Source organism: Toxotes jaculatrix, chromosome 24 (assembly GCF_017976425.1).
Source record: "Toxotes jaculatrix isolate fToxJac2 chromosome 24, fToxJac2.pri, whole genome shotgun sequence".
NCBI classification, from domain to species: domain Eukaryota; kingdom Metazoa; phylum Chordata; class Actinopteri; family Toxotidae; genus Toxotes; species Toxotes jaculatrix.
The window spans coordinates 3,100,118-3,115,920 of NC_054417.1; the positions used below are offsets into that span (position 1 = coordinate 3,100,118).

The window sequence follows — 15,803 nt, forward strand, 5'->3', positions numbered from 1 at the left end:
AACAGCAAAGCTGTCACAGTCCCAACATGTAAAGCATATCATTGACTGTCAACTTGTGCCAGAAACAAACTCTTTATTATTTATTGTTTTCTCTACAGATTTTTTTTTTTTTACAATATTTGCATTTTACAGCATTTACAAAATGACTTCCTGCTTCAAAATGTATCAAATTCAAATGCTCAGAGCAATTTGTCAAAGGTTCAATTGCAAAGTTAATGTCCTGGGGACGAGGTGTAACTGCTGACATAAAAAAAATTAGTCTTTACATTTTTATTCTGGTGTTTAAAGGACAAGCTTGACAAGGTTGTGATCACGGAGTAAAAATGTGAATGTAAATGGAACCAGATGTGCAAAATCCAGACAACATGACCAACTGCTGTTATCCTTTAACTTCAAGAACACCAACCAGAAACCAACGATAAAAAGAAACCCAGGAACCCTTTCTTTTTCTTTTTTTACACAGACCTTCTTCCAGTTGGAGAATGAGAAACCTGTAGGTTTAATCTGGCTAAACATTACCCTGCTAAAGGAAAGTAACTTTATGGTTACATGACATCCTGTTGCCACAAAAAACCCACTGAATATTATCACTATAAAAAGACAATAGAATGGAAAAAAATAGCTGTAAATGATGCAAATAAGAGGAGCTGATGTTAGTGATCACAGTGTGGCCAGTGACAGATACACTGAGGGATGAAAACAGTCTGTGGTGCTTCATTTCTTTGATGCTTTCTCCCAGATGAAGGTGAAAGTTTATAAGGACAGGAGACAATTTGTTACAGAGGGAGTAACAAAGACTTAGAAAATCAGTGCTTGCAGCATGTGCATGACCAATGTCTGACGTAAACCTCTGTATCCATACATGACAAAGATATGGTAACACTAAACAAATATGAATAAGCCTAACTTTAGCACACAAAGTAAACTGGTTTAGTCCCTTCTTCACACAACATCCCAGCACAAAAAAAACTTACTGTGAAACTCTCACCTTTTAGATATGCTACGTAACCTCCCAAACACTTTCATCGACTCAAAGCTAATCACAAAGGCCCTACCATCAACATCTGACCGGTCTGAACCTTCAAACAATAACAAATGTGGGTAGTAAAACAGTTTGGTTAAAGCCAAGAAAGACATGAAATAATCCGCAAATTCCAAAAAAACAAGTCGCAGAGCTTTAAATGAACACGATGGCATTCTACTTATGGCAAATTTATTCTGCAGTGGTGAACTATAAGTGAATTTTCACCCTGTGCTGTGTTATCAAACCCTCACTCCGTCCCAAATGTGCCTAAATACTCTCACCTTCACACCTGTGTTCTAGATCTGGAAAAATAAACATAACTTTAAGCTGTTGATGAGCCATGAAAAGAAGGCTGGTTTAATTTCCAGAGTCTATCACTACAGGCCGACAGCAGCAGGGTTGGCCGATCTCTAGCCGGGCATAAGCAGAGCTTGGGCTTTCTTGACAGGTAACATCGACTCTGGATGGCAGGGTCCCAGCTGTACAGGGGGAAACACCCCTAGAGGGGAGTTCAGGCTTGGCTCTGCAGCTCCAAGGAGGCTGGGGGCCAGCAACGATGCATGATGCTGATGGTTTTCAGGGGGACCGTGAATGAAGAGCGCTGAGGTGTTTTTAAGCCCGCACTGAAGAGGAGGGAGGGTTGCAAGACAGCCAGGACAGAAGAAGGAAGCAGCAGACCAGGTTTGGGAGTCTTCCATTTCAGGATGTATGTGACCCATAGAGGCAAAGAGGGAGCCCCAGAGACACAACACTGACGTCTGCGTGGAAGCTGATGGGGGACTTTGTCTGTGGTGCTGGCCGATTCCAAATGCACTGGTGTGACGGTTCAGACTCTTGTTGGCCAGAACACAACAGGGGAGGCGCTGGGCTGCAGTTGGAGCTTCTGGGTTTAGGTTGGAGGTCTGAAGGTGGGTCGGGCTGCTCTCAGGTGGGGGTGCAAGTGGGGACGGGCCATCCCTGGAGAGGCTGAGCTGGTGCAGCACAGCGCTGGTGGCAATAAGGCCAGCCACACTGGTCAAATAGACCAAGCCGAGCATACAGGATACCTGGAAATAAAATGTCCAATCTTATGATCAAACCCAAGATATCCTCCTGCACTGTTTTGGCTTTACTGTTCTTTGCTGGATTGTAAGTTATAAATGAAGAACACATGATGGATTATGAGACCTTTCTCCCATCAACTCAAAACTTCTTCTCACCTTAGTAAAGTGCTGGTAAATGGCTGCGAGGGCCTGACTCCACGCCGACTGCTCCAGGAGCACACACAGATCAGTGTAGGTGAACCAGCCTCGTTTCATCCCCTGCCGCTCTGCAATGCTGAGGACACAGAGGCCTGAGTCAGAAATAATAATTTCACAAACTGGTTACGCTACTATAAAATGTTAATGATGAAGCTGTCAGCCAACCTGGTTTCCAGATGACTAAGTATGTCGAAGAAGTCATTTGGCTCTGTGAAGAGGCTCCAATCCTAGAAGATATGACATGTGTTGGAACAAAGAACCATATACATACACAGGAACACACCACATGCTCGCACACACACACACACAGTGCCACTTACAATCGCATTCAAGAAGTTCATCTCCAGGTTATTGACAGTTTGGACGTCCAGCTTCCCAGCTGCTCCCCACTCATCATTGAAAACCTCTTCTTCTTCTCCTTCGTCATACAGGTACTTGCTGGCAACCATCTAATTCAAAGTTGTTAATCACAGAAAACAACAGCATCTAACCCCATTCTGAAATACTGTGACACATTCAGAATTACTTTTTAACCCAAAACACATACCATAGAGATCAGGAAGAGGTCAGAGGAGGAGATCTTTTGTAGGTATTCAGGGTTTCTATGTCGGAGCCTTTCTATGTAAATTAGAGCCAGCATCATGGCACACGGGGAGATGCAAGCCTCCCTGAAGGAAAAAAAAAAAAAAAAAAGATTAGTTTTAATGGAGAAATGGCAGTGTTACGCTTGGTTTAGGTCCTGTGAGACTGTTGTCTATGAAAAATGTGTAAAATACACAGTACAAACCTGGCAACATGAGCAGCATACTTCTTGTGGAGCTTTCGGATTGGGCTTGGGGCAGACTTTTGAAAGATTTCGACGGCAATATCTGGAATAACGGAAAGGAAAAATGACAAATGTGGACTCTCAGATGACTGCATCTGCTGATTTCAAATTATGAATTCTATATGTGCAAGTTCTACACTGGCACAACTCTGAAGTGCTACAAGAAATGTTTCATAAAACATAAATTCTCTTGATGCTCTTTGTCAGCTTTCCAGCTGACCTGCTGGACCTCTGTGAGTCCAGACAGTAAGACAAGAGAGAGTCGAGCAAAAGAGAGAAGAAGGTAGAACTTGTTCTTGTTCTTGTACAAACCCAATTTAAAAATTAATATTTAACTCACCAGTAACTGGGCAAGAGAGGGCATCTAAAGAAACATCTTTGTCCAGGCCATAATACAGTCGCTTTCTCACTCGTTCAGTCAACTTTTGGTGTCCAGGAAGAAACTAAAACAAACAAAAAAAAAAAAAAAACAGGGACATTGGCTGCAGTTTGGGGAAACTAAGTTAGTTTGAAAAACTGTGATTAACATAAAACTAAAAAAAATGTGGAGATGCTGCAATCAACACATTTGTTTACAGCAACTGCTAGCCGTATAGCTTCCTGGATAAGGATATTAGCTAAGCTAGCGTTAGGCCTATAACTGTTCAACAACGAAAATAACAGTACCTAAACAAACTACAGGCTTTAACGTTACTTAAGGTTTTTTATTTTACATATTTACACATTTCAGACAGAAACAGTTAAACTTTAGTCTGAACCATTTAACAGGGTAACATGGCAAACTTTCGTCCCCCAAACTGGGACAAGTGACCCGTTTACTAACCTAGCTGACATAAACGTCAGCTAACGCTAGCTAATGCGCCTAGCCATAGCTTCCGCAGTTTGTTGACCTAGCGTAACATACCGTGAACTCCTGGAAGTCCGAGAACTGAAATGTCTTTTCGTTAAATAAAGCGTCGAAATCCATGTCTACTATAGATTAAACATTAGTTAGCCGGATACTGAAAAGACGACTGCTTGGCCTGGCCCCTCCTGGCTGGAAGAGCTGAGCTAGCAACACGCCCAGACCGGGGACAGCCAGTGACGACTGAAGCCTCTAGCTGTTTGCCTCTCTTTCCAGACAGACACAGATGCTGGGACTGGGGGGGACGGAGGGGGGGACGGGGAGGAGTACTGTGGAACAGTTACACAACAGTTGTAAATTCCTATTGGCTAAGGACTCATTTATTGTTAATAAAACATGTACATGAGGCACTATTTTATTATTATTATTATTATTATTGTTATTTATTTATTTATTTTTGTCCTTACCTTACTTAAACAATAAATAAACAATAACAATAATAAGCCTGGAATGAATAAGGAACTGGGAATGTCTTTTGATTTTATACACCAGACTACATGAAAAACCCAACAAACTTTTATTTTCTGTAAGAATCATGTACAATACCTTTTGTGAGGTAGATGTAAGACATCAAATTCTTATTCAGAAATAATGTATATGATTGTATATGCTTATATATTATGTTATGTGAGAATAATGGTGCATGTTTCTGCTGCACTGGCCATGGATACATACATAAGCAGAGATCTAACTGATAACTTGGCTCCAGTACATCCTTATACCAAGTCAGGATGCCTACCATGAGAAAGGTCTATTGTCTTTAACTGCCAGTGACAGGTAGACATGGATTGTACAGCTTTATATGTAAATCATCCAGTCAGCTTAAAACACACACACACAAAAAAAATCACAAGATTACCACATTTTACCTTAACTTCTTGTGTAATCATTAATCCTTGACAATTTAGATAACACAATGATTCAGATGATCAACAACATCCCACTTTATCTTAGTGATCAAAAGTATACAGATGCTTACACGTAAAAAAAACTGTCACTTTAAATACCAGCGGAGCTCAGAAATCAAACAAAGCTGAATAAAAACCCTGACAGCTTGTACACCAACCAATTGTCATTAACACAATATAATTTGGAGGGAAAAAGAATCATCAGCTGAACAAGGTGCAGTGTTGAGACTGTGATTAGTGTTTTTATTCCCTCATTTCTTGCAACTCTCCTTTACGAGGCAGCACAAACTAACAAAAGTCTGTTTAAATATAAAAAAAAAACAAAGACAATATTTAAAAAGGTGGTACACATGCTTCTAAAAATAACAACATCCTCAAACCAAGATCGGGCAAACACTCAGAGTGCCACCTCAGGCATAATCACAACTACTTACTCTGGGTATAAAAACAAATGTCTTTTAATAGCGTGTTTATACCTCCTCAGTTTTGTTAAGGCACCTTCCCTTTTCTCCCTGACCTGCCATTGCACATTCAGTTGAAAAATTCTACAAATAAATAACATTTTCATCTATCTGACTGTTTCATCTCTTTGGAATAATCTATTAACTATTTACAATGAAAACGAGGAATTAAAATGTAGAGTTCTCTTTTAAAACAAAACAAAGAAACTACGTTCAGTGGCCGTGGTGGCCTGAAGAAGTTGTTGGTGGCTGCAGTTTCTCAGACTTGCGATCTTTGGCTTCTGTGTCTGACGAGGAATCTGAGTCCTGCGCCTGCTGTTGCTTCATCCACATGTCTGCATACAAGCCTCCCTTAAGTAGCAACTCCTCGTGTCTTGGATGAAATGGAAAGGTGAGTCACTTACAGGTCAGTGAACAAGAGTACAGTGTGGTTGTCAGTATGTCAATCATCACAACAGGTGAATAACACTCTTACCCGCCTCGCTCAGCTATCTGACCGTCGCTTATAACAAGAATCTGGTCTGCTCCGATGATGGTGGACAACCTTTTATATGAACATATATTTAAAAAAAGGGAAAGAGATTCAAACAACTCATCAGATGATTCTACTCACTTCTTTACAAATAGAAACAACAGGAAAAAAAATAAATTTACAAGAGAAAAATACAACATGGATCTTTTTACCTGTGAGCTACAACAATGGTTGTGCGATTAGTGCAGACTTTAGCCAGTGAGGCCTGGATGTTGCGTTCTGTTTGAGTGTCCAGCGCTGATGTGGCCTGCAGAGAGACAATAACTGTAAATAACAGCTATGACTATTAAATGACATGATAGTTTCTATCTGCTTGTCCACTCAGATGTTGTTGCTCCTTTTTTTTTTAGTCTTACCTCATCCAGCAGGATGATCTGTGGCGCTTTAAGGATTGTTCTGGCAATGGCCACTCGCTGCTTTTCTCCTCCACTCAGTTTCAGACCTCTTTCACCCACTTGTGTGTCATAACCTGCCAGAGAGGGAAAAAACACAGGTGGTAAAAATACTTTGTGCAATAGAGGAGAAGACCTCACAGCTGTTCTTCTGTCTGATAAACCAAATCCACTTGAGGGCTTTCATATACTTGATGCATCAGCTAAAAAGGAGGATTAACCTGTGAGTTACCTTCAGGGAAGGCCACGATTTTATCGTGGATATCAGCAGCTATAGCAGCCTCCTCCACCTCCTGGTCACTAGCTGAGATGCGACCGTAGCGAATATTATCTCGGATGTTGTCGTTGAAAAGCACGGTATCCTGGGGAACCACGCCGATATGAGCTCGCAGAGATGTCTGCTTCACCTGAGCAAAAACAATGAAGACAAAGTAATTACGAGTCCAGAGTGGGCCTGTGTAAACACACACAGTCGCATTCAGCTATATTGCAACTGGCAAGAGCAACATAACCAGGAGCTAATTTCTGCTTATAGTACTCTCATGACCAAGCTCTGGTTGCAGGATATTAAACAGTATTTGTTGCACAGATAATGTATGGGATTGTGTTGTTTTTGTTCATTTGCAGTCCACACACACTGCCAATAAATATTTTGCTGTGTTTTTTACTGTATGCTGAAGAGTACTCAAAAGTCTTTAATGCTGTCATCACCCACTTTTGCTATATCCTGGCCATCGACGCGAATGCATCCTCCCTGAACGTCATAGAAACGGAAGAGCAGTCGAATGATGGTGCTCTTCCCAGATCCTGACGGCCCAACCTGGGGACATCAACAAGAAAATAGTGATGATCTTCCTCTAACAGAGAAAGCGTAAACACAGAGGACTGACATCTGTTCCTGAGACTTACCAGAGCGACGGTTTGTCCTGGCAGTACAGTGAAGGAAATGTCCTTGAGAATCTCCTTGCTGTAAAGCAGATAAAATGTAAGTGCTTAGACTTTTAAAAATTTGTGTTTATACTTTGGCTCACAACTACTTAACAAACACACACATACAAATGTGAACCAACCCATTTGTGTAGCTGAAGTAAACATTCTCAAACTCCACTCTTCCCAGTTTGTAGAGAAGATTCCCTGCATTTACTGCATCTTTCACCTGCACAGGGCAACAAATTCAGGAAAACGTAACGTTACCAACAAGCTGATCATGTTGCAGCGCTGAAAGTGGAAACACAGACACAGTGTCAGTTTCAAATCTACCTCTTCCTCTTCCTCAAAAAGTTTAAACATGTTTTCCATGTCAATGAAAGAATTCTGGATCATTCTGCAGTAAAGAAAAAAATAGAGTTGATTAGAAACAACATCACATTCTTACTAAAAGACAACAAAGAACCTTTAAGGCAGATGGATCCTTATTGTTCTGCCTCTTCTTACCTGTAGTAGGTTCCAAACCAGTTGAGGGGGGTGTATAGCTGGATGATGTAGGTACCAAAGAGGACAAAATCTCCAACCTTGCAGAATAAGAGGATTTTCTTGAGTTAAATTCCAACAAGTATTGTTGTTTTTTGATCAGTAACACATTCAATATATTTTAACCTATTTCAACACATCTTAACATTCAGTTTATAAGGGCCAGTTCTAGTAGCAATGAATAATAAATTTGGACTACTAATGATGTCAGGAAAGGCCTGTCAGAGTGATCAGTACCTGGAACTTTCCTTCAGTCACGAAGTAAGCACAGAGCAAGGAGCCGGCCAGCAGGCCCGACCCGATGATGAAGTTCTGCGTTTGGTTGAGGAGAGCCAAGGACGCCTGGGTCTTCCACTCTGACGACTACAACAGGAAGGAGACAAGATACATTAGCTACATGCCTGTAAAGGCTGTATATAAACTGAGCCCATCGACAATGTTCTGCTCATGGAAAACACTGTTCAATATTCTCCTAAACTAAAACAGGACTTCATTAGTTGTTATTATAAATGAATATTTCTGACTTGCCTGATATTTTAAGATGGTATCCTCAAAACGCCCGACCTCATAGTTCTCTGCATTATAGTATTTTACCTGTAAAACAGATTTTTTTTTTAAAAAATGAGTCAAACAAAGTGAGACATCTTGGAAATGTGTCTTGGAATTATTCGGAAACTTCTCAATGAACGTGAATGTTTGATGTACCGTCTCAAAGTTTAACAAGGAGTCCACAGCCTTGGACTTGGCATTGTTGTCCTGCTGATTCATGTCTCGTCTGAACTTGGTCCTCCACTCAGTGATGATGATGGTCAAAGCTGGTGGTTACACAGGAATGTTTGAATGTTTTTATCTTACATTCAGTGGAACTTTGGACAGCGATGTTCAACATGTGCTACTTACTGAGGTACAGGCCCATGCAGATGAAGACGATAAGGCCAAACCAGGCATTGAAATACGTGATGAAATAGATGATAGAGATGACAATATCAGCGATGGTTGGGAAGATGCTGAACACTATGTAGCTGTGGAAAAGAGGGACAGTTGAGTCTTTAAATTGAAACCAGAGACTGTGGAGCTGAAACTGTAGCTGTAATGCTCCATCACATCCCGTGCCATCATACCTGAGCAAGCTGTTAATGGAGGAGGTGCCGCGGTCGATGCTTCTCAGCACTTCGCCGGTTTTACGGCCCAGATGCCAGCGCAGGGAGAGGGCGTGCAGGTGGGCAAACAGACGCACCTGAACCACGCGGTTGGTGAACTGCTGCACCCGGATCCACAGGAAAGAGCGCAGGTTGCTGACAAAGCCTGAGGCACCTGAGAAGAGGCAAGGATAAAGGTGAAAGCGACTGGCAGAGCTGACTCACTGCATTATCCATCCAGAACATAAATGAGTGAGTCTTACCTGCCCCTCCACCCTGCAGGAACTTGAGCAGGACATAAATACACACTGTGGTGGCCACAGCGTGCCAGCTGCTGCCATCAGTCAGTTCATTCACTGAGAGAGGGACAAAGACATCAAGGTAAATTAGTCCAGGTCATTTAACTTACAACTTAAAATAAATGGACCTTTAAGTCTACAAGGTGAAAAGACATGTCACTCACCAATATTCTTGTAGTAAATGGGCACAAAGACATTAATAGCCCTCTCAACTCCCAGCAGCAGTAAACAGAAGATGACCAGCAGCTGGAGAAAGATGTCGCCTTTGGGCCACATGTAGGGAACAAGCAGACGGACCTTCTTTCTGAAACCCTGCCAGGTAGACTGGTTGTCTTCTGTTCTGCCCAACAGGCTCTGAGACAGAGAAATATATTAAGTACATAAGATGTATGTCTGAAAATGTGAAATGATGTTGCCATAACAGAGTGTCACGGGTCGTGAATAAAGCAGTGCTACCTGTCCACTGTTCTCTACATCCCGCTCATCTTCGTTTATCAGTAACATGTATGGTCTCCGTGGCAACCCCGGTGCTTTGAGACCAATGAAGAAGAGCTGCCCGGTGAAAATGTAGCGCATCAACCACAGGGCAAACTGCACCTGAGGGGTTCACAGACAATTTGAAACGGTTCAACATGGATAACATGTCGCAGTTAAACAGCATTTAACAGTGGAGAGAGAAAAACTGAATGGTCATAACACAGCTGTGTATGCAGGACAATCCGTCTGATGTACTGACTGCATGTTACAAAAACACATTTAACACATTTAAGTGAAGTACAGATCAAATAATGCAAAGAACTTCAAGAGCGAATAAAGGTCAAGTCATGCCTACTTATCTAAACACAAAGCTGAACCTCCTGCAACTGACTGAGTGTGGGAGGGGTAAGATTTTGCCTTCTGATCTGATAAGTTAACAGCGCAGCTATAGGGATCTGAAAGTCAAACATGGAAATGACTCAGCAAAAAGGCCTTTAGTGTTCTGCTCCTTCCTAAAGATGTTTTTCATTGTATGCATGCTTGTCTCGGCTTGTTGGCAGGGTGGGTGCTTTGTTACACCTGTAGCATGAAAGGCTGCACAGCTCTGAGTGGAGTGACTCATAAGACATGTCTAACCATTGGCCCATTATAATATGTCACACATATTGTTGACATTGCAAAATATTAACAGTCTGTTTTGGATTTTTATTTTCAAGACGATGGCTAAAAAAAAAATCTTCCCTCACCTGCTGTTGATTGTTCTCCAGCCCCCACCACCAGTGAGGACTATACCAGGAGACGAAAGCCAAGTTCTCAGCTGAGAAAGCCACAGCCCAGAACAGCAGCAGGACTGTGCTGTGCCCCCTTGTCCGGTCCATCACCAGCACCCTCCGTCTCTCCACCCTGAGCAGGGCTATGGCCCAGGCCCATGCCAGGGCAGAGAAGCAGCCGTACAGCACCACATAGCCTGGGAGCTCTCCTCCACTGGCAGCCCGCCACACCATTCCACTCAGAAACTGGACGAGGAGAAGGACGGAGATGGCCTGCTGGAAACCGTAGAGGCGGGAGCGTGGGATGAACTTGGGTTCCATTGCTGTGCCATACTTCTGGTAGAATATGCAGTGGATGGTGCCCAGGAAGAAGGCGAAGGTGAGCAGGATGGTGGGGACCAGTGTGAAGTAGAAGCAGGGGGAGATCCCTTCATCCACCCAGGTGTGGGAGATGGAGAAATTGGTTTCGCAGTAGCTCTGCAGTACCACCATGGCTGCAGCTGGGGAGAGACAAATGATTCACAGAGTAAATACAAAACAAAGTGACATTAGGCCTTAGGACTGTAAACATCCTCCAAACAAAAGAAGAGTCTCTCTCTGTCAGAGTCTGCGCAAACAGACTGTACATACAATCACACGCTGTAGTTAGTAATAACATTACCTTGTTTACCAGGCTGTTGCTGCTGTCACCCTCACGCGTTGCAGACACTCCACTTGTCAGTAACAGAGGTTAGCTAGCACGTCCGCTAAAAACTATTAGCTAACAGCTAATACAGCGCAGTCGGCTGCAAACAGCCTCAACACACTTTATATATAGCGCCTGAGTGCTGAGAGTGAAAGTCATACATAACACGGTGTCCGCGCTGCGCCGCTGAGGTGGTTGTCCTTGTAGCGTGTGTGTCAAACAACATCTATCCATGACTCGGCAATCAACGATTTACACAACAGTGTCCGACTGCACGGTCCGGGCGTCAGCGCCCCCCAGAGGAGGACAAGGGAACTGCCACACGGAGACAGACGAGAGAGCGACATGGACTCTGTCTGATAATAAACTGAAAAGACTTGGAAAGAAAGAGGAAATGAGCATCGACTATTTACAGCGGAATTTACTTAAAGGATTAAAAATTAAAAACATATTAGAGATGTTATATTTTCTATACGATTGATTGCATTAAATCTTAAATCGAATTGGGACCCATGCAAACCTGCAATGTTACAAGATGATCAGCAGATGGCACTAAATCCAAAGGTATGATCACAGAAAACCACCGTTAGTGAATGAGTGATTAATGACATTAAAGCAGCATAGCCCAAGTGTGCCTCTTCCACTGAAAAGAGTAATTTTCAAGTCACTGGAATAGAAAGAACATCATTTTTCTGTGATGGGGTGATTTGAGTTAAGAACTTTTCCCGTCAAACTGTAAATTCAGGGTTTCGTAAAAAAAGAAGGGCAGCGACTCAAAGCCAGCTGTCGTGTCTGGCCTTCCTATGAGGATAAATGAAAGACTAATAAAAGAAAAGTGTATGTGTGTGTGTACCTGCAAGTGAAAGAAGAAAAAAAAGGGGGAGTACATTCAGATGAAGTGTGCATAATAAACAGGGAAGAGACAGAGCAAAAGAGCTTGAGATGTCTTGTGTGAGCTTATTCACACACGCAGGACACTGGCTGAGATGGAAAAGGGGTAAATCTTATCGTTTAGAGCCTTCACAATGGGCATAAAGAGCTGCTAATCTGCTTCATCTCCCTGGTTCTTTTGTGTGAGTGGAAATGGACCTTCTGTCCATCGGCTGCTTGTCACCCTGCGCTTTTGTCCCCCGGTGGATGTGATGGTCTGCCCATCACAACCCTCATCTCTCTCCCCTTTTGAGGGTGTGTCTACCTCAGCGTACAGACTCAGCTGGAGTCCTTTAAGTCCTTTAGGTGTGTCTTTTCATGTTTTCAATCCACCTTTTCTCTCATTCTCCTTTTTGGCTCTTTGTTCTGTTGAAGCTGCCTGACACATATGGATGGTAACAGGCGGGGATAAGACGGATGTGTATGCCAATCTAATCCGTTGATTTAGTGAGAAAAGAATATTGGTGGTATTAGGAATGGTACGTCCAATCTCATTAGTACTAAGGGTGATCAATAAACCTTTTGGTTCTGCTGAATGAAGTATTCACTGAAGGACTGGGCTTTGTGAAAGCAGTTCTTACCACAAGCTCACTGGCAGATGACCTTTGCTACCTTCAATACTCACAAATCACCCATGATTTATTGTGTGGTACAATGGAAACCAAGTGTGTAGACAGGCTTTTCATTTAGAGGATGTGGGCTGTGAGGAATCTACCTTATGTCCTGCTCAACAGCACTGCTGAATTTCCACCAGCTCGCATTTAGCATCCAAATGGAAACAAATAAGCCATATGTTCGAGGGAACGTTCATTTCCTGAGTGTAACCAGCATTTCATATTTTTTGGTGAGGAAAAATAAAGGTAGCTCTTATGTTATTTAAATATATAAAAGAAGAATGCTATGTTATATGTAGGCACATGTCAAATGATTTTGACATCTGTATTCATCGCACGGCTTCACCCTCACCACTACTGTAGTGCCTGTTTTTGAAGAGACAAGATTATCTGCCAGAACCAACCCACAGTTAAAACACATAAAGGGTTTCCTGGAAACTCTATTTTGTTAAGGGACAATGTTGTTCTTATAGGGATGTTCTTATTTTATGATACTTCATCAGTGTAAACCTTTGAACGTGTGACAAGCTTCTCAGCCCACGGGGCTGACGACATCCAGCTCAAGAGAGGTTTGAAAGAGCTTTCCACTCGGCCTACTGAGCTTGACATTGTATCTCTGAGTTTGAGCTTGAACTGTCCGACCCTGGCAGTCCACTGAGAGTAGTTCATCTGGCTTTTCCTGCTTTGTAGAGAACAGGGCAGGGGATAAGATCTGCTGTCAAACTGCTCTTGACAAACACAAAGGGGCTCCCTCCACTGCTACTGAACTGCACCCTGGCCACTGTCCTCTGTGTAGACAGATAGAGAGGCAAGGGGGAAAGTGGGCCTTGGAAGCCAGAAGGTGAGTGAGGTGGTAGAGAAAGAGAGAAGAGAGAGAGTGTGTGTGTGTGCGCAAGATAACACAGGATAGAGGAACCAGATTGACTCCCCATTGCCGTCAGTGTGTGGGTGAATCTGTCACAGATACTGAGGCAGATAGGCTGAAGCAAGGAGGTATTGTTAGAGGTGACGCAGAGCCCCGAACTAACCTGTATGCACACTGACGGGACAATGGACTGAAAAACCAGCAGTACGTTTCTTCTGTACACGAAATATGGAAACGGACACACCTTAAACAACTTAAACAAACAATATAAACAGGTGGATTTGGCCTTCTGAGCTGCAAACTTTCATTTCTGTGTGTAAAAGCAATGATTTATAAGCCTAACCTGTCACATCCTGAGTGGCATCTGTTGAAAATCATCTTTCAATACTTTGCTTTGACCACTAGAGGCAGTCCCATATCAAGAGATAAGTGATAATGCAGATTAACAGTACATTAATGGAATAAAAACGGGTTAATGTGTATTTTATGCTCTCAGACATGAAGGCAGAGGTGCACTACTGCACAAGACTTTACAATGAATAGCAGAATGAAATATGAACTTGAAAGGAAGCTCTTTAGGGTGGCTGATCTGCTGCACCAGAGACTATAGAATATCCATACTGAGCAAAGTCTGCACTTCATGGACCTTTTGCCTGCACCCCACTCCTACCAGGAATAAAACAGAACTAAAGGAGTTGTGCAGATGAATGTAGAGCCCCCACAAGAGCCCATACAACTACAAACAGGCTACGGCTCACATGTCAGTAAAATGAACTGTAGTGCACCTACTTATGACAAAACTGACAGGTAAGTCATGCACTAGACTTCAAATAACTTTAAAAATTAAAGTTAAAATACAATAAAGTGTTTTGTTGTGCTAGATGGATGGTGTGGCTCAGAACTCTGCACACTGATTGCATTTTCTTTCAGTATAGTATACGTGTGTTGTGTTATTGAATTAAACCCAGCTGATCACCATCTTAATCAGCACTGCAGGGTGTGGAGGAAGGGCCCGTTGCAGCTTCGTCAGGTGCAACTGATTGAGCAGGAGCAATTGAATGCGCTGTAACTTAGAACAATAACCAAGAACAGTAACAGAGTTTTCCCAACATGTACAAAGCCTTGACATGAGACATGAATACACAATTAGTCTGATGTATCCTTAACAACTTTGAATAATGGAGTGTGATGTGAGAAGCATTAACTGAACTGGAAGTGTATCCCCCAAATGATCCCCCACCTAAGACAGATTAGGAAGGGGGGGGGGGAGTGCTGATTGTATGCAGGTAGTGTTGCTCTCCTCCAGGCTGTAGTGTGGTTAAGGAAGTGGAGCGGGGGGGGGACTAGGCCTTGCGGGTAGACGCAAGGCAGCCAGAGCATCTGGAGACAAGGACTCTCACTGATGTCAAGCAGGGGCGGGTTATTTATTTGGTTGGGGGTCGTGGGAATACTGGAAGCATCTTCTTGCAGATGAAGAACTGATGATCTCAGACACATTGCAGTGCCACTGGTGGTGTGTGTTTTGTGTCAAAGGCTACCTTTCCAGCACCAGATGTTGTCATGCAACTGTGTTGATTGGTAGGAAGGAAGGAAACACAGTAATGCAATAGGAAATGTGCACACAGATGTATATACTGTGCCTGCACACACAGAATATACTGTTTCATATTCATGACTTAAGGTAGCTGTTTTTTAATGGAAACATTTTTGACAGCGTCACCAGTCAAAACTCAGCGGGGGACAAGACCGCGGCAGGAAGGTTCTCTGACTCGTTTGCAGGGAAAATATCAAGTTCAAAAAAATCACATTTTGGACACAAATGGCTGGAAAATACAGGTGAAAAGCAGAGCACAAATGAATTTATATGCGCATAATTTGCAAAACCTTTTGTGTTGTCAGTTCTATAAAAATCTGGGAGGCAATCCAATCTCAACACGGAGGCAAAGAAGTACAGAATCTCTTCTCGTTCTGAGCAAGGTGCTGAGAGAGATATATACTATAGTTTGACCTGCTGAACTTACACTGTTTAAAATGCCATGCTCTCTGGGGCTAACATACAACGCCCATGCTAATGCTGTTCCTGCACTCACTCTTGTTTCCATAACAACTAAAGGTGAAGGAGACAGGCCTCTAACCAAAAAACGCAGAGCAGCCTGGGTGGGAGGACACATGGGAACTAAATCTGTGCATGCACACACACAGTTAAAGTAAAACATGCACGCAAGCAGGTCCATACATGCAAACAGAAATACACAGCTAGTTGCAG

The 15,803-nt window shown here is 42.8% G+C and overlaps 2 protein-coding genes across 2 annotated transcripts; both read right to left on the minus strand.

Annotated features, from left to right (window-relative positions):
* Window positions 1-58: 58 nt before the first annotated feature.
* cnppd1 (cyclin Pas1/PHO80 domain containing 1) lies at window positions 59-4,190 on the minus strand. Its single transcript, XM_041032480.1, has 8 exons — window positions 3,996-4,190; window positions 3,432-3,534; window positions 3,053-3,134; window positions 2,813-2,933; window positions 2,586-2,714; window positions 2,431-2,492; window positions 2,224-2,341; window positions 59-2,070 (listed from the first exon to the last, which is right to left on the minus strand). Exons 1-8 carry the CDS (start codon window positions 4,056-4,058, stop codon window positions 1,435-1,437), a joined length of 1,314 nt encoding a protein of 437 aa, XP_040888414.1. The 5' UTR covers window positions 4,059-4,190; the 3' UTR covers window positions 59-1,434.
* Window positions 4,191-4,552: 362 nt separating this feature from the next.
* abcb6a (ATP-binding cassette, sub-family B (MDR/TAP), member 6a) lies at window positions 4,553-11,372 on the minus strand. The gene is made up of 20 exons (XM_041032721.1): window positions 11,105-11,372; window positions 10,420-10,943; window positions 9,653-9,793; window positions 9,361-9,550; window positions 9,161-9,253; window positions 8,880-9,072; window positions 8,659-8,780; window positions 8,464-8,573; window positions 8,287-8,352; window positions 7,996-8,121; window positions 7,723-7,799; window positions 7,549-7,612; window positions 7,359-7,444; window positions 7,198-7,255; window positions 7,004-7,108; window positions 6,521-6,695; window positions 6,253-6,365; window positions 6,049-6,143; window positions 5,840-5,908; window positions 4,553-5,737 (listed from the first exon to the last, which is right to left on the minus strand). The coding sequence occupies exons 2-20, from the start codon at window positions 10,933-10,935 to the stop codon at window positions 5,578-5,580; spliced, it is 2,559 nt and encodes an 852-aa protein (XP_040888655.1). The 5' UTR covers window positions 10,936-10,943; window positions 11,105-11,372; the 3' UTR covers window positions 4,553-5,577.
* Window positions 11,373-15,803: the final 4,431 nt, after the last annotated feature.